At 36.5% G+C, this 24,346-nt stretch overlaps 1 protein-coding gene across 4 annotated transcripts in view; it reads right to left on the bottom strand.

The window, feature by feature from the left end:
- Window positions 1-24,346, bottom strand: part of CSNK1G3 (casein kinase 1 gamma 3) — a 63,553-nt gene that overhangs the window by 14,963 nt on the left and 24,244 nt on the right. For 2 of the 4 annotated variants that reach the window (XM_082497900.1, XM_082497901.1), the window contains exons 4-10: window positions 21,655-21,803; window positions 20,115-20,349; window positions 9,789-9,874; window positions 9,580-9,664; window positions 4,537-4,685; window positions 3,390-3,485; window positions 2,798-2,893 (exon numbers count right to left, since the gene is read on the bottom strand). In XM_082497900.1, coding sequence (XP_082354026.1) covers window positions 2,798-2,893; window positions 3,390-3,485; window positions 4,537-4,685; window positions 9,580-9,664; window positions 9,789-9,874; window positions 20,115-20,349; window positions 21,655-21,803 — 896 coding nt within the window. The remainder of the gene's footprint in view (window positions 1-2,797; window positions 2,894-3,389; window positions 3,486-4,536; window positions 4,686-9,579; window positions 9,665-9,788; window positions 9,875-20,114; window positions 20,350-21,654; window positions 21,804-24,346) is intronic. The other 2 variants (XM_082497902.1, XM_082497903.1) reach the window with 1 other exon arrangement.

Genomic DNA, 24,346 nt, shown 5'->3' with positions numbered 1-24,346 from the left:
GGGCAGGCGACCATACAGTGGGCATCTGCTACAGGCCACCTGACAAGGATGACAGAACAGATGAGGCCCTCTATATACAGATAGGAACACCGTTGCATTCACAGGCCCTGGTCCTAATGGGGGACTTCAACCACACTGATATCTGGTGGAAGGACAGCATAGCGCAGCACAACAATCCAGGAAGTTCTTGGAATGTGTCGATGACAACTTCCTTCTCCAGGTGATAGAGGAGCTATGCTGGACCATGTCCTTACCAACAAGGAGGAGCTAGTGGGGAATGTCACTATCAAGGGCAGCCTTGGCTGCAGTGACCATGAGACAGTAGATTTCAGGATCCTTAGGCCAGCAAGGAGGGTGTGCAGCAAACTCAACCCCAGACTTCAGCCCTTTGAGCAATCTGCTTTGATAAAGCACTGGAAAGGAGAGGGGCCCAGGAAAACTGGTGAGTATTCAAGGATCACCTCCTCCAAGCTGAGGAGCAATGCATCCCAACAAAGAAGTAGTCAGGCTACAAAGCCAGGAGGCCTGCATGGATGAACAAGGAGCTCCTGAACACACACAAGCAAAATGGAAGCCTACAGCGGGTGGAAGCAAGAACAGGTAGCCTAGGAGGAATACAGAGGAAATTGTCCCAGCAGCCAGGGACCAAGTTAGGCAAGCTAAAGCCCAGACAGAATTAAATCTGGCCAGGGACACCAGGGGCAACAAGAAAACCTTCTGTAAGTATGTCAATGATAAAAGAAAGACTAGGGAAGATATGGGCCCTCTCCAGAAGGAAACAGGAGACCTGGTTACCCAGGATATGGAGAAGGCTGAGGTACTCAATGACTTTTTTGCCTCAGCCTTCACTGGCAAGGGCTCTAACCACACCGCCCCAGTTGCAGAAGGCAAAGACAGGGGCTGAGGGAATCAAGAACAGCCAACTGTAGCTGAAGATCAAGTACGAGACCATCTAAGGAACCTGAAGGTATACAAGTCCATGGGACCTGATAAAATCTATCTGTGTTAAGGTAACTGGCGGATGAAGCTTCTAAGCTACTTTCCATTATATTTGAGAAGTCATGGTGGTCTGGTGAAGTTCCCACTGACTGGAAAAGTTGTAACATAACCCTCATTTTTAAAAAGGAAAAAAAAAAAGAAGACCTGGGGAACTACAGGCCCATCAGTCTCACCTCCGTGCCTGACAAGGTCATGGAGCAGATCTTCTTGGAAACTCTGATAAGGCACATGATAAATAAAGAGGCCAACATGGCTTCACTACAGGCAAATCTCGCCTGACAAATTTGGTGACCTTCCATGACAGGATTAGAGCATTGGTGGCTAAGGGGAGAGCAACAGGCGTCATCCATATGGACTTGTGCAAAGCATTTGACACTGTCCCGCATGACATCCTGGTTTCTAAACTGGAGACGTGGATTTGACCACTTGGTGGATAAGGCACTGGTTGGATGGCCATACTAAAAGGGTGATTGTGGTCAACAGCTTGATGTCCACATGGTGAGCAGTGATGAGTGGTGTTCCTCAGAGGTCGGTACTGGGACCTATACTATTTAACATCTTTCTTGGTGACATGGACAGTGGGATTGAGTGCACCCTCACCAAGTTTGCCAATGACACCAAGCTGTGTGGAGCAGTCAACAAGCTGGAGGGGAGGGATGCCATCCAGAGGGACATGGACAGGCTGCAGAGGTGGGCACATGCAGACCTCATGAAGTTCAACAAGGCCAAGTGCAAGGTCCTACATCTGGGTCGGGGCAATCCCAAGCACAAATACAGACTCGGCGGGGAATGGCTGGAGAGCAGCCCTGAGGAGAAGGACCTGGGGGTGCTGATTGACGACAAGCTCAACATGAGCCAGCAATGTGCAACTGCAGCCCAGAAGGCCAACCATATCCTGGGCTGCATCAAAAGAAGCGTGGTCAGCAGGTTGAAGGAGGTGATTCTGCCCCTCTGCTCTCATGAGACCCCACCTGGAGTACTGCATCCAGCTCTGGAGTTCCCAACATAAGAAGGGCACGGACCTGTTGGAGCAAATGCAGAGGAGGGCCATGAAGGTGATCAGAGAGCTGGAGCAACTCTCCTATGAGGACAGGCTGAGTGAGCTGGGGTTGTTCATCCTGGAGAAGGCTCCGGGAGACCTTACAGCAGCCTTCCAGTATCTGAAGGGCACCTACAAGAAAGCTGGAGAGGGACTTTTTACAAGGGCATGTAGTGATAGGATGAGGGGGAATGGCTTCAAACTGGAAGAGGGCAGATTTAGAATAGATATTAGGAAGAAATCCTTTACTCTGAGGGTGGTGAGGAACCGGAACAGGTTGCCCAGAGAAGTTGTAGATGCCCCATCCCTGGAAGTGTTTGAGGCGAGGTTGTATGGGGCTTTGAGCAACCTGGTCTAGAGGGAGGTGTCTCTGCCCATGCCAGGGAGGTTGGAAATAGATGATCCTCAAGGTGTCTTCCAACCTAAACCATTCTATGGTTCTATGAAATAACACATCAAATGTCTAAACTTCAGTTGCTTGCACTGATGTAAGTGTATGTTCCCTCAAAAAAGATAGTTCCATTGTTTTAGGCTTTCACTAAGAAACACGTAGCAGAAATTCTACATACAAGAAGACCCATGGTTTTCTGCACGTGTTTTAATTTCAATTTGGCAATTGTGAAGTAGGGAATAATAGGAACATTCTGACACTGGAAAATGAGCTTAATATGAAAACAGTAATCATATCATGCACTACAGGAAACTAGTATTACACAATGCAAAATGACCAATTAAGTCATGCAAAGAAGCAGAAAATACCTGTACCGAGCCACCATGTCTGGCAGTTGCTAGGTGAGCCCTCAAATGGTGTGGATTGGCTTGCTGTGAATCCCAAGCTGCCCTATGGTCTGTTGTCTATCATTTTTGAATGGATTAGGAATATATGCAAAAGAAGAAATAAATTCCAAAAATAAAAAATTCATGCATTAATATATTTTATTTTTTTAAAGCGCAGATGCACTACATACTCAATTTATGTACAGATTGTATATCGATATTCTCTGCATACTTTCATATGCTTACACATACATTTTCATGAAGAAGTAGCTAAAACTCAGAATTCCTAGTAAGAAAGAAAGTACAGCAACACAACCCCTGTAACTTAGCTTAGGTAAATGGACACAGATCTAAATTCCTAATGTTTTTACCCCCTTGGTCATTATCCTGGTTTAAAGCAACCTTTTAGAACATTTTAAGGTCTACAGATGTAGAAATATATTAAGAGTGACCTACTTAAATCAAAGGAAAAAGAAAACCTCCTTATTTTGGAGTTCTAATAGAAGCAACAACATAGCATAATTCATCAGACAAAAGACAAAGTAATGCTGCTAAGCTTACATCAGCAGTTTACCTGATTTTTGGACTGTTGCATTTTATCTCTGTGCTGATACGCTTCTCTGTTTGAAGACAGTGCAGGATCTGAATGTATTGAACCCACTGGAGTAGGCTACAAATATAAATAATATGTAGCAACTGGTAAAAAAACATAAATTTCTAAGTCTTACCAAGAGTTACTGGTTTGTAATAGAAATTAATCTTTAAATCTGACAGTTTCCCATAACTCAAGTTATCAAATTAAAGCAAAAGCTTCATTAGGTATTTAGTAATACCTGAAAGAAAAAATGGCAAACCAAGACTGATACAATTTCAAGAAATAGCAATCCTGAGTATTATCAGACATTAACTTTCTGAAAGCCTTTACACTGTTATTTTCTGCAGTTAGCAGTTCGGACATTCTGATGAAAGTCCGAAGAAAGGCTTCAAGTAATTTTTAATGCTAAACACTGAAAAAAGATTTATCAATCAAATACTATGATTCTTTCACACAGTCACACAAGGAACTTCAGGGTAAAACATATAATCTGAAATTATCCAACTTACACACACAACCCCTTCCCTACTTACTAAAAAGCAGCAAGAAAAAATTAGCAGTGCTAAAAAATTAATCTTTTACCCCTTCTTTAAAGAATATAAATGCAGTATTTTATGCAACTTTAGATGTACTGTGATGGAAACTGATATTCTGCATCACATTTCATTAGAACTGCATATAAAGTAGACAGTTTCTTTATAATGAACTAATAAACATCTGGAGTATACTTCAGATGCAGAGAAGCAATTGCTCTACAATTTAAAAATACTAGGAGAAATAAAGTCCCCAAAGCAAGAAAATATGTGCAATAATGACAATCACATGCAAAGTTTTAAACTCCAACTCAAAAACCAGTCTGAATTCCTACAACCTCATTTTGGATGGAACAAATATTTACTTTGATATTAAGAGTGCATGTTTGGAAAAAGACTCAATATGAAACATACCGAGCCAAAAGATAATGTTTGAAAATGGATCCAAAAATGGATTTGTAATAGCAGCTGTTTACAACTCTAACAGCAACCATGAGATGCAAACGCATTCTGAAACTCAAGACTAACACTGACTCAAAATTGTTCACACACAAAAAAAAACAGTATATGACTAGTAGCTTAATTATACTCACCAACTGTTTGCCAATCCAATCATATTCATAATCAAACATATAGCCTTTCCGATCAAGTAAGTCTGTGAAGAGCTTTCTTAAGTAGTCATAGTCCGGCTTTTCAAAAAAATCTAGCCTTCTTACATAATGTAGATATGTAGCCATTTCCGCTGTATAAATAAGAAATGTACATAATTGTCATACCTGTTTTAATCGCACTCAAAAAACAGTAGTTATTATTACATTTTAAAGCAACTTCTACCTCTCAGTATAAAACCTAAACAGTTGTTCACCATGAATCTGTGAATTACCAGAAAGAAAACTTATCAATAGTAATAATAATCTTCAAGATACACAGCCATATTCTAAATATATCCTACCAAGTTACCTCCCACTAATTTTCCCTTTGCATTACCTGTTGAGATCTTCCATTCAATTTTCCAATCCTGATGCACAGTGTGTCAAAAAAGTGGGGAAAGAAACACCTCTACTTTTCAAGTTTTTTGCAATTATTTTTACAAAGACAAGTCTATGGAAAGGTAAAGATGTACAGGGTGGACTATGTCTCAAAGAACACCTGTTACTGGAACATAACCTTCTTTTAAGAGAGGATCCACATGTATGTTCTGAAGTGGGCAACTCCAACTGTCCTGACAAAAACCATTCTGTATAGGCTCTGGTGAGCTATACCTGTAGTATGACTATGGAAGGCTGCAGCAGCGCTGAATGCTTCAGGCATCATGTTATGAGAAGGTTTTGAGCAGAAGTGGCAAATATCCTGAACAGAAACACTGCAGAGAAGTACTAAGGTTACCTGAGCTCTTGTAGAACGACTTCTGACCAGTGTCAGTTTAATACCGCTGTTTAAATACCATGTCAGCATACAAATGGAGATTCATTTGGGTAGGTGTTACATGGAAATTATAAGATTCTCCCAGTAGTGGAGACAACCAGGGAGATTTCTGAAAGGGCCTGGACCTGTAAAGATAAAAGGAAAGAGCTTTCCTAGTCATTAAAGGGTATGAAGTACAGACTGCACACTAGCAGCCAGAACCTTCTAGTAAAGACAAGAGTTCCAGCACAAACCTCTTGGCAGGTGAGAAGAGCATACTGAAGTCCCATTCTTCATAATGGGTATAAGCCATGAAAGGCTTCTGAGAGAACAGCCATAAGGAACATGGACAAGCTTATGAACAGAAGACTACAAGAATCCAAGGGCTGAAAGGGAAAACCCATGAACATCTGAAGCACAAGCTTCAAATCCCATTGAGAAACTGCTCAGACGTGACTACATTTGAAATAACTCTTTCTGGAATCAGTGAAATGAGGGGCATGTGGAAATACAACAGCCTAAGAAAACAGCAGATGGTGAGTAGAGATAAGTGTTAATAAGCTTTCACAAAAGACCAAGTTCTACAGGTCCTTCCACTCCAGCAGGTATTATAAAAACAAATTAAAGTACTGGAAGAGTGAAGAGAGAAACAACCTAACCATACTGAAATTGTGATTCATTCAGACTGCATCCATCCACACCTTCCTGTTATAGAAAGAAAGAAAAAAAAAAAATATCACACCGCATTGGTTTGGAATAGAGTACCACAATAACTTCTCACAATCTGGTATGGATCAGGTGAAGCACTTGACCTGAGTCCTGGGACACGAGTTCCAGGTAGACAAAGCTCTAAATTCTAAATTCTAACTTGTTTAGGAATCTGTGTAACTCATGAAAGAGTGGGAAACCACCCATGGGCAAGCCATTCTGAGAAACGTAGTGACTCCTCACTCTCAAGCCAAAATGGCTGTTTACATGGTCCCAAAGAACAAGAAAAGGCACCTCTATATGACCAGAAATTCAGAGGACAAATAAGGTTACAAGTAGATGCCACGAGCACTCACTAATCCTATGAAGTATGTATGTCAGAAGCAGCACAACAGTATCGCTACACACTCACCCCGACCCACACATCACATTCCAGTAAGTCTGGAGAAGCTGACATTTTGAGGTACAAACAAGGTGCTGTAAGAAGCGTATCTTCTGACAGAGGATGGCCGAGAAGTACAGAGGCAGTGCTAAGACAGAGTTTAACTTAGTGTAGCTCATTTAGAGATAGTGGGGTAGGAAGAGAGAAGTGAAGGTTTGAGACCAGCTTGAGAGCAAAAAGTTGTGAGGCAGTGTCATGTTGGTGCTGTCAAGAATGCACCACAGGACAACGCTGCTGAGACATCCCAAATGACTCAGTTATGACAAAAAAAGAGTATTAAGTACTATGGTTTAGGCATGAGCCGATGGAGCAGTGGATAGGAGGAATTCCTTGGCACCTAAGGTCCAGCTCAGCGGACAAGCAAGACTTCAGTAATACTAGGCAAGGAGATCAGTCTTTGAAGAAGGTGGAGAGAAATGCTGACACATTGCTAGGGACCTCTTTAACCATACTTTTCCAATGTAAACTGGAACCCAAAGCATGCAAGGCCTGTCTTCAGGGGTATGCAGGCTGGAACTGATCCATTTAATGTAGCTGAATCTGTTACGACTGGCTGACTCCAAAAAAAATCAAATACCACCCTTATCATGCACTTGAATTGGAAATTCCTTTAAATCCTTGGTTATATTTTGGACAAGGCTTGAAAGAGCAGTAGTGTTGCACATTTGAAGACAGTAAAATTCCACAGAACAGGGGATTAAAAAAAAAGGTGTTTCACATGTGGCAAAGACCAAAGTATCTTTCACTGACACTACAGCATTCTCTTGCCTTATGGAACATCAATCAGCTATCTCATTCTACAGGCTGGCTGAAGAGAAGTGAAATGATGGTGGATGCACTTTTCATACTATTCTACGTCTTAAGTGTCAAGGAGGACAGGAGGGAAAGGTAGAAAATCTTTGGATACTTTACATGCGAAAACTTCCACTTACAAGAATATATTTATTATGAAAAATGTACATTTGCACTACCAAAGAGGTTTATGTCCTGTGTTCTCCAAGGTCAAAATGCCTTTTCTCTGTTCCATTTTCAGATCCAATTCTGTTAACAAGCATGTACTTGATTAATTTGGTGGAAACAGTACACTAGATATATCGAACTACTCATGCACAATTATTTCCAGGAATTGCACCATATATACCTTAAATTAGGTATTTATTTTTTAAAGGAGTCTAGCAACTAAATAAAAATCAACACACAAGACACGCATTCATTACTGGATACAGAAAATTTATATTCCAGCAGATTCCCCCTCCCCCCCCGCACATTTAAACTTCTGTCAATTCACCAAACATAAGTTCAGACATTTGCTTTAAGTTCTGTAACAGAGGTCAATTTCACTTGATTATATATTTTTTAAAATACACAGAAAAAAGTGAAATGAAAAATGTAAGAAAGAATTTGATAATGGACTAATTTTAACCACAGAGTTGGAAAGAACTTCAAAAGGCCATCTAGTACACTACCCTATCCCATAGCAAATCAGTTACAGCCTTGTGGACTGGTTTGTTTTCACACAACCTCAATGAAAGAACACCATAGTCTCACTGGCAATGACAATCCCTTCATGCTTTTCACTATAGTTGAAACACAGGAGCTCAAGTCTAAACTTAACTGTTTTGGATTATGTCCACTACTTTGTCCTGGATGCCGTGGCTGTAGCAAACTGATTTCTTTCACGTTTGTAGCTGCCAAAAGGTACAGGAGAACTTCTTTCCCTCAAAATCTTGACTAAACAAACCTTCGTGCCTTCAGTCTTTGCTGACAGGTCTAGAAAATATGGCATATAAGCACTGCCACTTCTTTATAAGATACCCTCAGAATAGGATACATTCTGAACATACTGCTTCAGCTGAGGCTTTACAGGATGAAGTAGAGTGGAAATGGTAATTCATGTGTCTTTCAGGCTATATCCTGTTTATATAATCCAATTTAGCATAGGGGTTTTTGAGCTTGTTTTTAAAAATATAGAAGCACGACACTGTTCACTTGCATTTACTTTGTGACCGAGTTTGAGACATTACCTAAGGAACCTGTCCGTACCCAATAATTCTTAATTTGGGTTTGATCCTATCTTCATATACTTCCTTGAATATGATTTCTTGAACCTTATATTTTTAAGACTGTATTTTGTAATCTGTCAGGATCTTTTCATTCTAACCCCACTGTCGAGCCTACAAAATTCAAACTTATCATTTGCAAGTTTAATAAACATTCTCAATTATGCAAGGCACTCAAAAGTACAGAACAGATCTCTGTGGAATACCGATTCATGTCTCAAATTCGGCAAAATTGTACTTAATTACTTCAGTTACACTCTTCCCATAGTAGATTCTTCTTGATTATGCTTTTAAGATTATTTGTGAGGGTATTTTAAGGAGCACCAAAAGCAAAAGTACTAAGATTTCATGACACACAACATCTGCCTCCTGTCCACACGGCCTGCTGTGGACAATATTTCCTTTCATAAGAAGAAATGAAATCAGTTTGTTATAGGCTATTCTCAGCAAATCCATTTTGCCCATCAATAATATCATGATTATTTTTCAAGCTGTTTAATTTTACTGTGGTAAAATCATGTCCACATCATGTGTGTGCCCTCTGTCCCAACCTGGTTAGTCCAACTTTTAAGAAATGTTATATTTGCTCCTTTCCAATTTTCCAATACCTCATTGAGTCCCTGTGCACTTAAGGAGAACTAGAAGTGACGTCTGAAACTACTTCCAAGCTATTTTAAATATTATGTCAAGCTGTTCCTAATGCCACTTGTTTTAAAAGGGGATATGAGATCAGATTTGAGATGAAAAAGCTTGCAAATTTTGTGTGAAGTATATACTAGTTGATCACCATAAGAATATGTATCATAATATTTTGTTATTATATCCTTTAGAAGAATCTATCTTTGAAGAACACCAGCATTATCTTGGAGCTGCTTCAAAGGATAGTTCTTGTACTTATCACCATAGTACCTAATACATATATTTGGAAGCATTATTTTATTTTTAAAACCTGATGTTAAACAATTATCTATGCTAGTTTCTTTTTCTCAATTATACCCAACTTTATCAACAGTAGACATTACCTGGGAAGTTTTCACACAATACTTCTATTGGGGTTGCTCGTTTTGTGTCTCCAATTTTCTGGTAACGTTCTTTTAATGTATCAGCCTATGATAGAAGAACAAAATAAGCCTCTGAAATTATACTTTCAAAAGACACTTTCAAAAAGAAAAAGATAGTGGCAAGAAAAGCTAATGATCTGGAAAACAGAGGAAGATATCAAAATCACTACCTTTAAACCTTGCCACGGAAGGCTTCCTCTCAGAAAATACATAAACATATGACCTAAAGCTTCCAAATCATCTCTTCTACTTTGCTCTGAAACAAAATTCAAACACTGTTAGAACATTCAATCTGCATAATTTTATGTTATATTTAAAGTTAGCTTACAAATTATGTAAAATAATTGGGAGGTATAAAGCACTCGAAAACAAACTAAGCATGTGGGGGGCTGCTTGCGTACTATGGACTCCATTAAGAACACAGCTGAAAAAAAAAAGCAGATACAGACTGCAGGTATATTCATCTCAACAGTACTTTAAACAAATTATCTTAGTATAAGAAATTCTTCTTATTTTAAAATCTATTTTTACGCTTTACATACATATATAACTGCATTTTAATTCTGATATTTTTCACTCCATTAGTTGTGAACTTGAAACAATTTTAAAAAGCTTTAATTGAACTAATTTTCCCCCTATAAAATCATGGAAAAGATGGTATGTTTCTCAGGGATCTGTTATGGAATTTCTGAGTAAGCCAAAGGTGAACTGAAGAAGGCTCAGAAGTCTTATTATTTGATCAGAAAGCAGCATGAAGAGGCATGTACATAGAGCCTGCTCTGAAGTTTAGCTGACTTGAAAGCTGAATTACAGAAGACAATGTCTGGCATGCCTACAGTTTTTCCACGCATAGTAGTGCAGGGGCAGTCCTTCAAAAAGTTCACAGAAGCTTAAAGAAAAATGGAAGTAATAAGCAAAATGCAGTGCACTCAGTTTTCAAAGTATATTTCATATTAATTTTAAGTAAAATCCATTATTCTTAGAAAAACGATGCAATACAGAATAGTAAAAGTCTTTAAATGGTGAGTAGAAAATAGATTTTTACATTTTCACCTGACTTCATTCCGTGCTGCTGTTGAAACAGCTGTTACACAGTGTATTATGTTTTGTAGTAACAGGTAGTATTTACCTATAACTTTGATTTCCTCTGTGACATAAGGCAGAAAACCAAAATATTAACACTGTTTCTAATCAGTATTTTCACAAAGGCAAAATCACTATGCTCTGAGAGCAATAGAAATGGAGCAGAAAAGTAAATGAAAAAACGTTTGTTAGATTTTGAACACAGGAAAGTTGACAAAACCAGCTGGCTTTGATCTGATCAACACAAAATATTGCCACAAATACACTGCATCTGAAAAACAATTTTTAATCTTCATATAAAGAGAACAATTTACTTATTACTCTGTCTTTTTTCCCCCATATTTTCTCATTTGAACACTGAGTAAACACATACTAGCAAAAGAATAAGAAAATACCAAAAAAAATGCATGGTAATTCAGACCATGGGCTACACCTAGCCCCTTACTTCTTCACACATCTGCCAGCCATACAAGGCTCTTTCACAGTCATTTCTCCTTCACTTGTTTCCATGTTTCCATTTCCCTTGCCAACACTCCTCTTGTTTGTGTCCACTCCACCATTCTTGCTATTCACTGCTGCCACCTTTCTCAGAGGGTGCCCTCCAGAAAATCTGGTCTTACTTGAACTTCTCTGCCAACCCAGCATGCTGACCACATGCTATCCTGATGCAACCACGTAGGTCAAGGAGAAAGCAGGAATAACCAGTAGAGTTCTGTGCCTGACAGGTTTCAGTACATGCTGGAAAAGCTGACTCCAGTGGCATGCAGAAATCCGGTGATCTTCATGAGATAGGGTGGACTTGGAGATAACGAGCACTTCATGGGCACTGCCCATGACAAGTGTTTTGTGGAGTGCAGTGTTTGTTCTATGTAACCCAGATCAGTGGTAAGATGGTGGCAAAGCATACAAAAATGTTACATGTGCACAACAGATGGCCTATCTATGGGCAACACTAAGGTATGGCCCACAGAAATGTATTGGAAAGTTCTATTTGGTCTTCGCTAAAGGGCAATAATTCCACTCTTTTACATTAACTTCTACAGGTTATGCTGATGAAAAGTGAACCTCTTCTTTTAAAAAATAAGACTACTAAAAAAAAAAATCTTATTGACGTAATTGCTCCTTCACTGAAAGTCCTCTCTATGAAAGGAGAAACTTTCAATCTTTACCCTGAAATGATTTCTAATTAAGAGGTTTGGGGTTTTTTGTTTTTGTTTGGGTTTTTTGTTTGTTTTTGGTTTGTTTTTTTTTTTTTTTTTTTTTTTGTAAACGAGCTTTGGACCATTGGAGATATTTCTGTGGGAACTAGTTCTAGGATACACCATCTGAATTCACAATGCCCTCAAGAATCTCTCAGGGGAAAGGGGGTTTGTTTGTTTTAATTTTGGGGGAAGGGTTTTCCTGTGTAGAATCCATTTGAGTTCTTCACTGGGCACTTTGGAGTAATTAAAAGTTAGTAGTAAAATATCCTTTCCTATGTGTGGAATTCTTCAAGATAAGCCTGAGAAACAGGCAAACCAAAGATTATATTCCTATTGTGGGAAGAAGGGCCTCTGAAAACTGGAAAAAACACCTAGCCGTGGACTAGTATAGGAACACAAGAAGATTTCAAGCATCAGCTGGAGGAAGGGCTGCTGATGTATGCCGATCCTAGTGCATCACAATTTAATGAGATAGAGACAATCTGTTGCCTAAAGGGTAATACAATCATAAGATGACAAACACACAATAAAGCTTTAGGGCACACAGTCTCCTGTCTCTCAAGGTTACCTGAAGCTAGCTAAATTAGTAAGAAACTAATACCTGTTATTTAGTTCATAAGCTATAGATAAATCAATCATCTCGATTCAAATAGGTTGATTTCAAAAAGAACTAGAACCTCATTCAGCAGGCTATCTCCAGAAATTATCTTTTTTTAGCATACATAATAAAGTAACTGTAACAGGTCAAAAAAACGACATTGTCTTCAGTAAGCATCCATGATTGGCACTGCATTACCCCTCCAAAGAAAGTTTTACTGTTTGTATAGGAATGCTGAAACAGGAGAAACATAATATCTGTCTGGATCAGGAAACGCAGTATTAGTTATCAGGATGATTACATGGTTTGATACACAGACTCATTACTGTAATCACAAAGGAGATGGAAAGTGACAATCTACATTTCCTGAACTGTCAGTCTATAAAATTCAGCAAAAAAAAAAATTTAGAAGTCATCACCTGGAGTTTGTAATCTTACTAAAATGATATAATTCCATACCATAATATAACTTGAGGGAAAGAATAACATCTCTTCCTGAACAAAATCATGAAACATGAAGTTAATGACTCTGGTTCATAGAAATGAAGTTGCACGCCAATTTTATCATAACAGTATGGCATGCAATGTGTGCTTAAGAATAATGTGGACTTTATCGAAAAAATCCTATTTTCAGTTATACCTTTAATTAAAAGACCAAAGATTTCTTTAGCTCAGTTTGTATCAGAAGATTTTTTTCATGTAATTTATGATTTATAAGGTTAGTTTATACAGAAAAGGATATTTATCTAGGACAGCTATAATTTTGACCCTGAGATCCAGTGATAATTGAGTGGATAGGAGAAGGAGACTAGTGAACTTCCTATTCCTATGAGGGTCCTAGGTCTGGAAAATTACTTCATCCTCCACCACTGGCTCAGTGACAAGTGAAAGTTGTGAGGACTCCTGGAGGGCCATCACCACAAAGCACAGCCTGTAACTGCAGAAAACAGTTTTTTCTTTTGAGTTTCTGGAAAAACTCCAGGATTTAGGCTAATACAATTTTAGGTCCAAACGTTTATTGTTCTTATAAGAAAAGCATTAGAATTGATCCAATGCAGAATTATTTTTTGCTGGGTCAGAATACAAAAAAGTATGCTCCAAGAAAACAAATTTTAAATCTAGAATGTATGACAGCTCTGGTAAGCACAGTAGATCTACTATAAAGGTAAGGGGGGAGGGGGGGGATTGGTTTTGTTTGAAGATAAATACTGCTTAAACAAATTGCCTTCATTTGACTTTTCAATTAGCACTGAAGACCAGAATTGTTTCATTTCCAAAAGAGTCTCAGGCACTCACTGTAAGATAACTAACCTCTGCCTCTTCAATAATTAAGCACTACCAAGAAAAGACCAATACAACCAAGGATATTGGCTGTTCCCCAGAGATCATTAGAGACAGTCATATTATAGCAATTACAACTTCATGTGATTACACTTCCTGCAGCCAAATAACTTAGACAACAATTCAGTATGCTGTTTTTCTGAATTTAGGAAAAGCCCAAAATAATTACTAATTCAGATTTCCAGGAGATACAGAAAATTGTACAATTTCTACAGACACAGATTTTTGTCTTTAAGCTCCCAATCAGAATATAACAGATACAAACTCCCAGCTTGGGATAAAACTACTGGAAACATTTGATCAAATATATGTTTCTGGAACAAAATATTATTGAAATAATTGGCTACACAATATTCAGTAACTATAATTCACCTTCTATATAAACCTCAAAAGAGTAAGTCTTGGTAATTTTGTGCAAGTTTCGAATAAGCATACATAAACATTTAAAGTTTTTCTAGTTACTATGCACTTGTTATGACAGTTTTAAACACTATGGATCCTGAAACGTATTTTTGATCAAAGGACAACATACTTTCTTAATCATACGTACTAAGGGAGAACAAGCTACAGTTCAATCAATGCATACTTGAAATCAACCTATTATAGAGTGTGAACCTGAGTCTCCCTCTTTACTGAAAACATGCATTTTTTTTTTAGAAGGGTCAGATGACACCTTGGATAGTCAAGAAGCAATAATACATGAATTAGTTTTGCTGTCAAACTATTGAAGTTGCTAGGTAAGTTATCTATTGACTAAAGATATTACCCTAAAAATTTTCTTACTACAGTATTTCAGTGCTGAATGTATCCTATATGCCACTGCCTCTGCAACCAAAGGGACAGCAGAGCTTGAAGAGCTTCAGTGTTCTCTATGTCTCACTGGAACAATTTAAAGAAATACTACATTTTTGGAGGGGAATCACAGAACAGACAGAAAAAAACAACTCTGCATAAACAAGAGGCTATGAAAGCAAGAGCCACATTCATACTGTTCAATGTCTGTTAGACTCAAAAGATCATGACAAATAGTTCCCTGTCACCCAAGAAATGCCTCCAAATAATGAGGTCAGAAATAAACACTGCTCTGAGATTGAACTGAAGCAGAATTAGTACATGAGGTTGATACTCCTTTGCATGGTTTAGCAACATCACTGCAAAGATTTCATAAAGGCATTCCACACTTTTTTTCCCACCTGCATTTAAGAATTATCCATATATTTGAGAGTCTCCTGCAAAAAGGAGACTTACTACAGTAAAGTGAGACAAGCTACTGAAAAGAGTATTAGCTTTGTCACAGCCACCTTTGCTGGCAGAGCCAGTACATACACTTACCCACACTTCCTCACGGCTTTGTATTACGCTGAAGGGTACAGAACTAATCATGACACACAAGTTAAATTTGTCAGAACTTTCATACATATTAAACAAGTTACTATTCGACAAAAATAAACCTGTCCAACCAGGGATCAAGATTCTACCTAAGGAGTGGAAAAGCCTCCCTTGAAGAAGAAAGTGTCATTTACTGTTTCTGCGCTAATAACAGACATGTAATCCCCTCAAAATTCAGTTGTGTTCTTCAAGTAATTACCAAGTAATTTACACATTAGTTTATTTTCTTAAATGATACAGGGAGATACAGTCTCATATTTAACAACTAAAAAAGCTTATTTAATTTTAAAGTTGGTTGTATCATCTTAAGCTGACACCAACTTTATACACCATGCCTGAAAAATAAAGTGAATGCTTCCTTAACTTGAGTAACATGTGTTATAAAAGTTATGTTTAGGAAGCCTAAACACTGCTATCGAGTTTTTAAAAGCATTCCTGGTGTTAAATATTCATGATACTATCAGGAAATACTAGTATTTATGTTGTTACTCTTTAAATGAAAAATCATTTAATCTAATCTTAAAGCTCTTTGGCTCTAATATGTCTTAGTAACAATGTAGTTTCAGTCATTACTTGGTGAAGAATAATAAATCTAGCAAACATGACAAGTTTACAACAGTTCAGGTATTTTTTGGACATATTATTTGAATGCATACAGAATTAAGGCCAGCTTCATACACAATGCATTTTTGGATGGGTAAGTGGGGTGGGAGGACTTTCATTATATTTAAATTACCTGGAATATGCTATTATGCTGCTTTAATTAAGAGAACACTTCTTATCATGAATTTCAAAACCCACTGACATCAATGATGACAAGAACTGCAGTCATGACAAATTTGTCATCATTGTGGCCATAACTAGAACATCATAACACTATAGTAAATACTGCTGTATTATACAGATAGGAGTCTCCTTCTATTTTCAAACACGAAAGGAACTGCTGAAATAAAGCTGGCATACTGTATTTCATTTCTAACATGGGGGAAAGGTGAAAAAGTGTTCTAGTGGGCTACTTCTCAGATATGGTTTCAATGCCACTGTGGAAATAAATTTAACTGAAAAAAGAAAAGGATTCCTACTCTTACAAAACTGTAAAACAGTAACAAGAAAAAAAAATTAGTTTAAGCTCATTGCCATTAGCTCTAATAAATACTAAATAAAAGTTAATTAATAAACCTTTTATCCATCTGACAAACTTCCAACTGCAACTACTAAACCAGTAACAACTTGACGTGGTGAGAAAGGAAGGAAAGTTTTCTGCTCTGTATATTCTACAGGAACATGTACTACTGGCACAGGTTGCCGAATGAGGTTTGGAGACCCTCTCCTTGGATATACTCAAAAGTCGTCTGGACACAGTCCTGGACAGCCATCTCTAGGTTGGCCCTGCTTGAGCATAAGACGACCTCCAGAGGTCCTTGCCAGTTTCAACCATTCTGCAATTAGCAGTCCACTACTGGACTTTACAGACACTAACTATGCAAAAGTGCACATTAGTATATCTTTCAAAGGAATCACTATTCATACTGTTTTATAAAGATTATTTTTGCTTAAAAAAAATCTTGCTCATCAGTGAAGAGCTGAGTAGAAAAGTATACAAAGACACTGACATACTTCAAGTATTGAAAAAAATTGAGAAGGACAGAATGTCTTAGGATCTAAATATGGAAACCAGTGATATTTAAGTACTTAAAGTTCAAAACTTAGGCCCTTCTACTCCTCAGCTATTTTCTCCATGTCAACCTGGTTCACAAATTGCTTATTTGAAAGAAGGATGCTTCCAGAACTTGTTTATATTTTCAGAAAAGGAAGGATGCAACAACAATGAAAAAAAATTTTCCCTCAAACTATGAAGATTCAACTTGCCAGCAGAAGGAAGACATTTCTCACCTACATTCTCAACTACAACATGACAGTTAAATTTTATATGTTTTTAACTTTTTCATGTACAAAAGCTTTAGTCTTAAAAAAAAAAAAAAAAGCAAACTGGGTAACTGTTTACTAGCTGCTCTATTAGCTATGAACCCACTTACTAAGCTTAGCCAAGCAAACCGTATTCCAGGATGCTCACAGAGCCCAGAGTCTCAATTGCTTTTCACAAGACTTGTTTATATTCTAGACATCAAATGCGTTTCTTTGACAAAAAGCGTTGTTGAAATTTGTGCATTCCTGATGTATAAGTACAAAGAACTATACCAGTGCTTCATATACTCAGTAGAAACTATCTCAAATGTCTTTTACTTACTTTAGTGAATTCTACACTTTCTACAGAAGCAGTTCCAAAACACTGAAAAGACAAGCACAGGAGCCCAATCTCCCTCCTTTAAAAAGGGAAGCAACTATTATTTTGTCTCATTTTCAGAACTTCCCCATAAAAGCATGTATATAAAGAAGGTAGTCACCCCGGGAAGATGTTTCTAGGATGTGGGACTGTAAATAAGATTTTAAAAACAACTCAGAAGGCTGCCTCCAAAATCAGGTATCAGATACAAAGGCACAACAGTTACACATTAAGCAGCACTTTTTCCATTTCCCTAAAAAAATATGCAGTGTGTAAATATGTAAAAAGTTATTTAAATTTAGGAGTACAGTACGCAAATTTAAAACTCAAATGACTGGGATTGTCTTTCAGCAATTGTGTGGTCAGAAATCCCTGAATCAGACACTTCTAATAAATCTGGGGACCTTATATGCACAGATTATCTTATATATGGATACATAACAGAGCCACAGTTACATCTGCTTTTTTGTCCCTACTTAATGGAGAAATTTGAGGTTGTTTTAGGAATCTGTGTGGAGAAAGGAAGATCAACTCATGCCAAAATCTGGAATGAATGGCAGAATTGGCTTGAACATCATAAAATTAAATCCTTCAGATTTGCTTGTGAAGAAACAAAGAAGCCAGAGGATGCAGACATCCAAGTCATGAAATACAATTCAAAACTGATTTTATATTATAAAGTCATGTTTGGCCATGTGAAATCAATACCCTTTTGAAATGTGAACATAGAAAAATATCATCTTCTTGTCATCAATTAAATGTACTTGCTTAAGTCTTCCTCCTGTCTGTTTTGAAGACTTGCAGGTTTTGTTTAATTTTAAAAAGCTCCACATTCTTTACCTTGCCTGGAGATGCTGCAAACTTCCCAAGTTTGCTCTTCTGAAGTGCTGCTGAACAATATTTTGCAAACACAGATCTGCATTTGCCATGCAATGTACTAAACAGTAATTGTATATATACTTTCCCTACACTTTCGTAGAAAAGACATATGAAGCCAGTTTAGAAGTCAAGAAAGTTAGACAAGTCTTTCATCCCCATTTATTTTGAGACTAAGGCAGGCACCAAAAGAAAAGCAGAAAGAGGCAGAAGAGCGTCATACTGACGAAGTAAAAAAAAAATTTGCCTACAGACAAAGTAACATCTGAACACACATGCTTTATTATTATCCTTTAAAGAAAATCTATTATGACCTTATTATAAAAAAATACGTTACATTTAACTACATTTGAGGTGCTGGACTGCCTCCAAAGAAGAGCAATGAAGCTGGTCATGGTTCTAGAGCACAAGTCTTAGAAGGAGTGGTGGAGGGAACTGGGGTTGTTTAGCCTGGAGAAAAAGAAGCTGAGGGGAGACCTTATCGCTCCCTACAACTGCCTGAAAGGAGGTTGTAGCCAGGTGGGGGTCGACCTCTTCTCCCACGTAACAAGTGATAGTATGAGGAAGGGGCCTCTAGTTGCATCAGGGGAGGTTTAGATTGGATATTAGGAAAAATTTCTTCAAAGAAAGGGTTCTCAAGCACTTGAACAGGCTGCCCGGGGAAGTGGCTGAGTCACCATTCCTGGAGCTACTTAAAAGATATGTAGGTGTGGCACTTAGGGACATGGTTTAGTGGTGGACTTGGCAGTATTAAGTTTACGATTTGACTTGATCTTAAAGGTCTTTTCCAACCTGAATGATCCTATGATTCTACACATTAACATTTCATCAGCTACAGCTGCTAACCACAAGCTATTATGGTCTGATTTTATTGCTAAAACACCTATTACTATCTGGAAAATGTGAATGATTTCTCATTTGCCATATTAACAGGAAGTACCTTTGAACTGTAAGCATTGTGCAACAATTTTATGACCAATTCAAAGAGCAACCTAATTAGTGATTACCATGCAATGACATGCAACTGCTTTACACAAATTCAAAGGTGTCAAACCTGTTTTCATTAGAAGACTTATATATAACTGGACTAAACGAAAACTGTTTTGAGAGTTCACAGACCTTTTTCCAGCTAAATTTATAACAACTTACCTCCATATATATCCTGGCATATCTTTAGCTCATCATATTTACAATACTAGCATAACCTTTAATTACTCTAACAAAGCCTCATTAGCAGTATAAGCATTAAAAAAAAAAAATAATCAAGAAATCAGCACCAAATATAAGTTATTTTTGTTCCACTACATGGTGCATTTCAAAGGGATCAAAAAACTGGCAAGGTAGCACTGAAAACTTATGTTGTTGCAATCTATTCAGTTTGATATTTTTAATAAGCTTATCTATTTCCTGCCCACCCCACCATGGTATACTTCTAACGCGAAGATGTTATGATACAGAAAGATACACCTCATCTTTCTTTTATGGTTATCTAACAAAAATAACATAACTATTTGCTGAGGCATGACCATGATGATTAGAGACCCAGAGAACCTTATTCCCATAAATACTATTTCCATAAGGACAAACTATAATTTTACACAGTACACAAACCTTGCAGTTCCTAATGACTATAGACAAGAAAAATTACAACTTGAAAACAAGATGATTTCAGACAAATGACAGCTGTTGAATTCTTGTTTCTGCACTTAAAAAGCACACGTACCTTTTCCTAAATGTGTATTTATACTCATGTATCTAGCTGTTCCTGTAAGGCTCTTGTGTTCTCGATATGGTATGTGCTTCTTATTTTCTGGATCTATATACTCCTTTGCCAAACCAAAATCTATAATATGAATAATTTGCTGGGTTTTGTTTCCAGGTCGTCCTATTAAGAAGTTCTCAGGTTTTACATCTCTGTATATCAAGTTCTTTGAATGGACATATTCCATACGAGAAATCTTTAACAAAAGGGAAAAAAAAACGACAGAAAGTTTAGTTTAAGCTTCAGGTTGCCACATTAAATTGTGGTAGAAGCTAAATATCTTACATTGACTTTATATTTGGAGGAAATCGTCCCTTCTAACACTTTAAAACCAAAGGGCTATTGCTCTTAACAAGGTATCCCCAGTTAAAGTCAATGAAAAATTTAGCACATCCCCTAAGCAGATACATCACATCATGTATTGTAAATTTTCACACTGGACATTAGACATGAATCAGTATATAACAGAATTTATCTTCTTAAGAATAGCTGGCACCAAGTATGTTTTCTGCACATTAAATCTATAACCAGAAATTGCATCATCCAGCAGTGAGCAGCAAAGTTCCATGTAGATCTATTACATATTAAAGATATAGATGAGAGAAGCACTGAAAGTTCACTAATGTGCATATAACCTGCATTCGAGCTAGATCACTTTATCAAAATTTATATATTCAGAAAGCAACAGCAAGTATTAAATAAAGATGATCTTTGGATCTGTGATGATTTCAGCATTTTTAAAAAAATGAACTTTGTCATTTTGGATTTAATAAGCTGAAATGTCTATATGTTTTAGCTACAGGCCTGTCATCCAATTACAGCTGTGTTTTAAACAGTTTTTACCCTTCATAGTTAAAAATATAACTATTGAGGGAAGTTGAGCTTCAGTAATATTAGTATTTCATAATGACTTATTTAAAATACACTGTATCAAGGTAAACATGCAAAGCCTTATTTATCTTTCTCCATCTTTCTACTTCTACCAACCCTCAGGCAGAAACCAAATCAGAAAATTGTAAAAAAAAAAAAAGTAAAAATCCTTCATTGAATAATTTTACACTATTTTCATATTTGTGGAAGGGTTTAGGGAGTTTTTTTGTTTGCTTGCTTTGTTTCCAAGAATGCCCAGGAAAGATATTTATGGATTTCGGAGTCCTGTCATCCAACTGCTCTCATGGATTAAAATTATTTTTATTTCATTAAGGTTTTCTTTTTAATTGAGTATGTCAAACTAAAATTCATGATTTCAGGTCATGATTATGAGAACTCAGAAGACACAATGAAGCTACAATAATGCAATGATTCTTGAAAAACTAGAACAAAGTAAATGAAAATGACATAAGACAGTCTTCCTGATAAAACTTCATCACAGGCTCTTTAGAAACCACCAACACCAATTTAAAACACAGGAAGTGCAAATCTCTTAAGTGAAACAGGGATTTAATCCATTGAAGACTTAGTTATTCTAATAAACACTCAAATTAACATCTATTCTACTTACCAACTGTATGGCTATCATAAGAACGGTTTTAAGAGAAAATGTCCTACCACACAAGTCAAATAAATCTTCCAGACTAGGTCCAAGTAGTTCTAGCACCATAGCATTATATTTGCCACATGGGCCAAAATAGTAAACCTGAGGTATTCCATCTGTAAAATGAAGATACAAAATAATAAGCGGTTAAGTAAGATTAATGAACATACCAATAAAATTCCTACCAGATTTCAAGTTGATCTGAAGTTAAAAATACATTTTTCCACAGAAAACCAACAATAAAACCTCATAAAAGCTACAGCTAAAAGATAAAACAGGAGTAATAAAGGTAATACCAGTTTAATTAAATATTTTATGAATATTACATGTTTGACTTGTGAAAGATCTAAAGCTTTTTATATAAAATAAAATTCAGAAACTATCTGTTAGGTTTTATAACAGTAAATTGAAATAGATTTTTAAAAAGGTATGAAGAGAGGTCTAAATAGGCTCATTTTCAAATAAAATAGGCATTTAAACTTTTTAAATTAAGGCTATGATAAACCTACATTCAGGAATAAAACCACCTTGTTATCTATAGAAATCACCTAAAAATCCAAAAAAGAGATTAATGAATCCTCAAGTTTAATGAGACATTAAGTCAAATTTTAGATGCACCATCAACATAAAATACTATAGATGACAAATTGTTATAGTCATCACTTGTTGGTATTTTTTTTCCCCAAATACAAGCATTTTTTACTTAAATTTACACTGTAAGGCTTCTCTTCCTCCATTATTTTTGGTTTCTGTTTAGACAGCACATAAAAGAAAACATTTTTCTTAAGTGTGAGTTAGTCCATTAAAAATCTAAACACCACAGAGCAGGAAGTTGTTGCTTTTTTTTAATTTAGATTTCTAGTAAAGTGTATGGTAGATTGAGATTTATTAACTAAAACCAAGAAGGACCAGGATTTTTTACATGTAATTGTAAGAACAGATGACAAAGGTAGTTTTTAAGAAGTCTCAAAGGGAACCTATGACAAAGATTCATGCTGATTTCACTTCTGAAGTATCACACCAGACACCACTCTTAAATTTTTTCAGAAATTGATGTCCAGAATGAATCCATTAAATTCTATTCTTACTGTCAAATCATTAAAATTATTTAAAAGAAAAAGATCTTTGAATAAAACACAATTTCACATTTAAAATTTTATATAACAAACAAAAATTTATAAGTTTTAGTTGTGTCATTTTTTTTACTTAGAAAAAATATTCATCTCACACTTCTTCATATGCACAGGATCTCTTCCTTATTCAGCAGAATAAATTCTGTTCACTTAAGGAAGCTACATATTCCAGATAATTTTTTGTCTTCAGTATGTATCCTCTGTATCTCATTTTCTCTAAATATTCAGTACTCTAAAAACATACTTTGTCTTCCATGGGACCTTCTATAGTGTCCATTGTTACAACACTGTATTATACAGAACTGTAAAATCTATTTTCAGAATACCCTAATGAAACACTGGATTTCGCCTTCCTTCTCTGTAGATAAAATAAATGTTAGCTTAAAAATTAAAACATCCCTAACTCTGCGTGGTTTTTTGAGGTACATCAAGTCTCAAGTTTTTCATACCTTACTACATTGCTACTTGTACTCAGGGCACAGATTGTAATTGTATCCACTACAGCTCTGGGGAAAAAAAAAAAAAAAAAAAAAAACAACAAAACAAAACACACACCCACAACACCCAAAAAAACACCAAAAAAAAAAAAAGATCCACACAAAACAAAGAAAAAAAAAAAAAACCAAAAAAAACCACCCCACACAAAACAAAGCTAACTGCTTTAGCAAAATAAAAAAAAAAAAATGCAGCACTTTCACTAATCTTTTCCTACAAGTGAGAGTAATGAAAACATAACCCCTAAAAATCCAGTTTAACTCTTCAATTTTCTGAAGACTACAGCTTCTATTTATTTTTTTTAAATATCTTAATGTTATCCAACAGATGTAGAGAGATTTAAGTCCAAAAAGAAGAAAACCACCTGAGCACATAGAGAAAGAAAAGCACTGGGAATTTGGAAGAAAGAGCACCACTTTTAATGGCCTGAGACATATTCTGAGAATCTCTATTCTTATATTTGCACATTTAAAGACATCAACTCCAAAATATTCTCAGGATAAGTTAGTCTCCTCTACTACCACTGCATCTGCTCTGTGTCACTTTGTAACATTTTAAAATATTTAATACACTTCAAAAATACAGAAACCAGAAGAGTTCTGGGCTTTGTCTGGATTTATAAAACTTGTTTGCATGACTACATGCTAGCAAGAGACGAAACATTTGTAGAAAGGTATTAATGAGATTGTCGCATTTGTCAGATTTGTAGACAGAGTTGCCAATTTCAGAAGTGCGTTTATAGGATATGTCAGAAAAACCCTTTAACATTTTATTCTATCACATCATATGATGAAAGCACCGCAGCAACTCCTGTTCAGTATACATACAGGGCAGAGAGGTAGCGTTTCAGCTGTGATCAACATTTTATTTAATATGGCAAGAATAGTATTTACACCTACAATCTGATCACACGAAAACTCCAGAATATCCCAAAATTATGTTTAACATCTTGTTCCTCACTTCTGCAAGGCAGATATGGAGTACTACATCTAAAATTCCCTACATTTATAAAATCAATTCATATCAACAGT

This window comes from Vanellus vanellus (genome assembly GCF_965231255.1).
Source record: "Vanellus vanellus genome assembly, chromosome: Z".
Taxonomy (NCBI): Eukaryota; Metazoa; Chordata; class Aves; order Charadriiformes; family Charadriidae; genus Vanellus; species Vanellus vanellus.
Note: the sequence above shows the minus strand (reverse complement) of the source record. Positions and strands in the feature narration are given on the sequence as shown.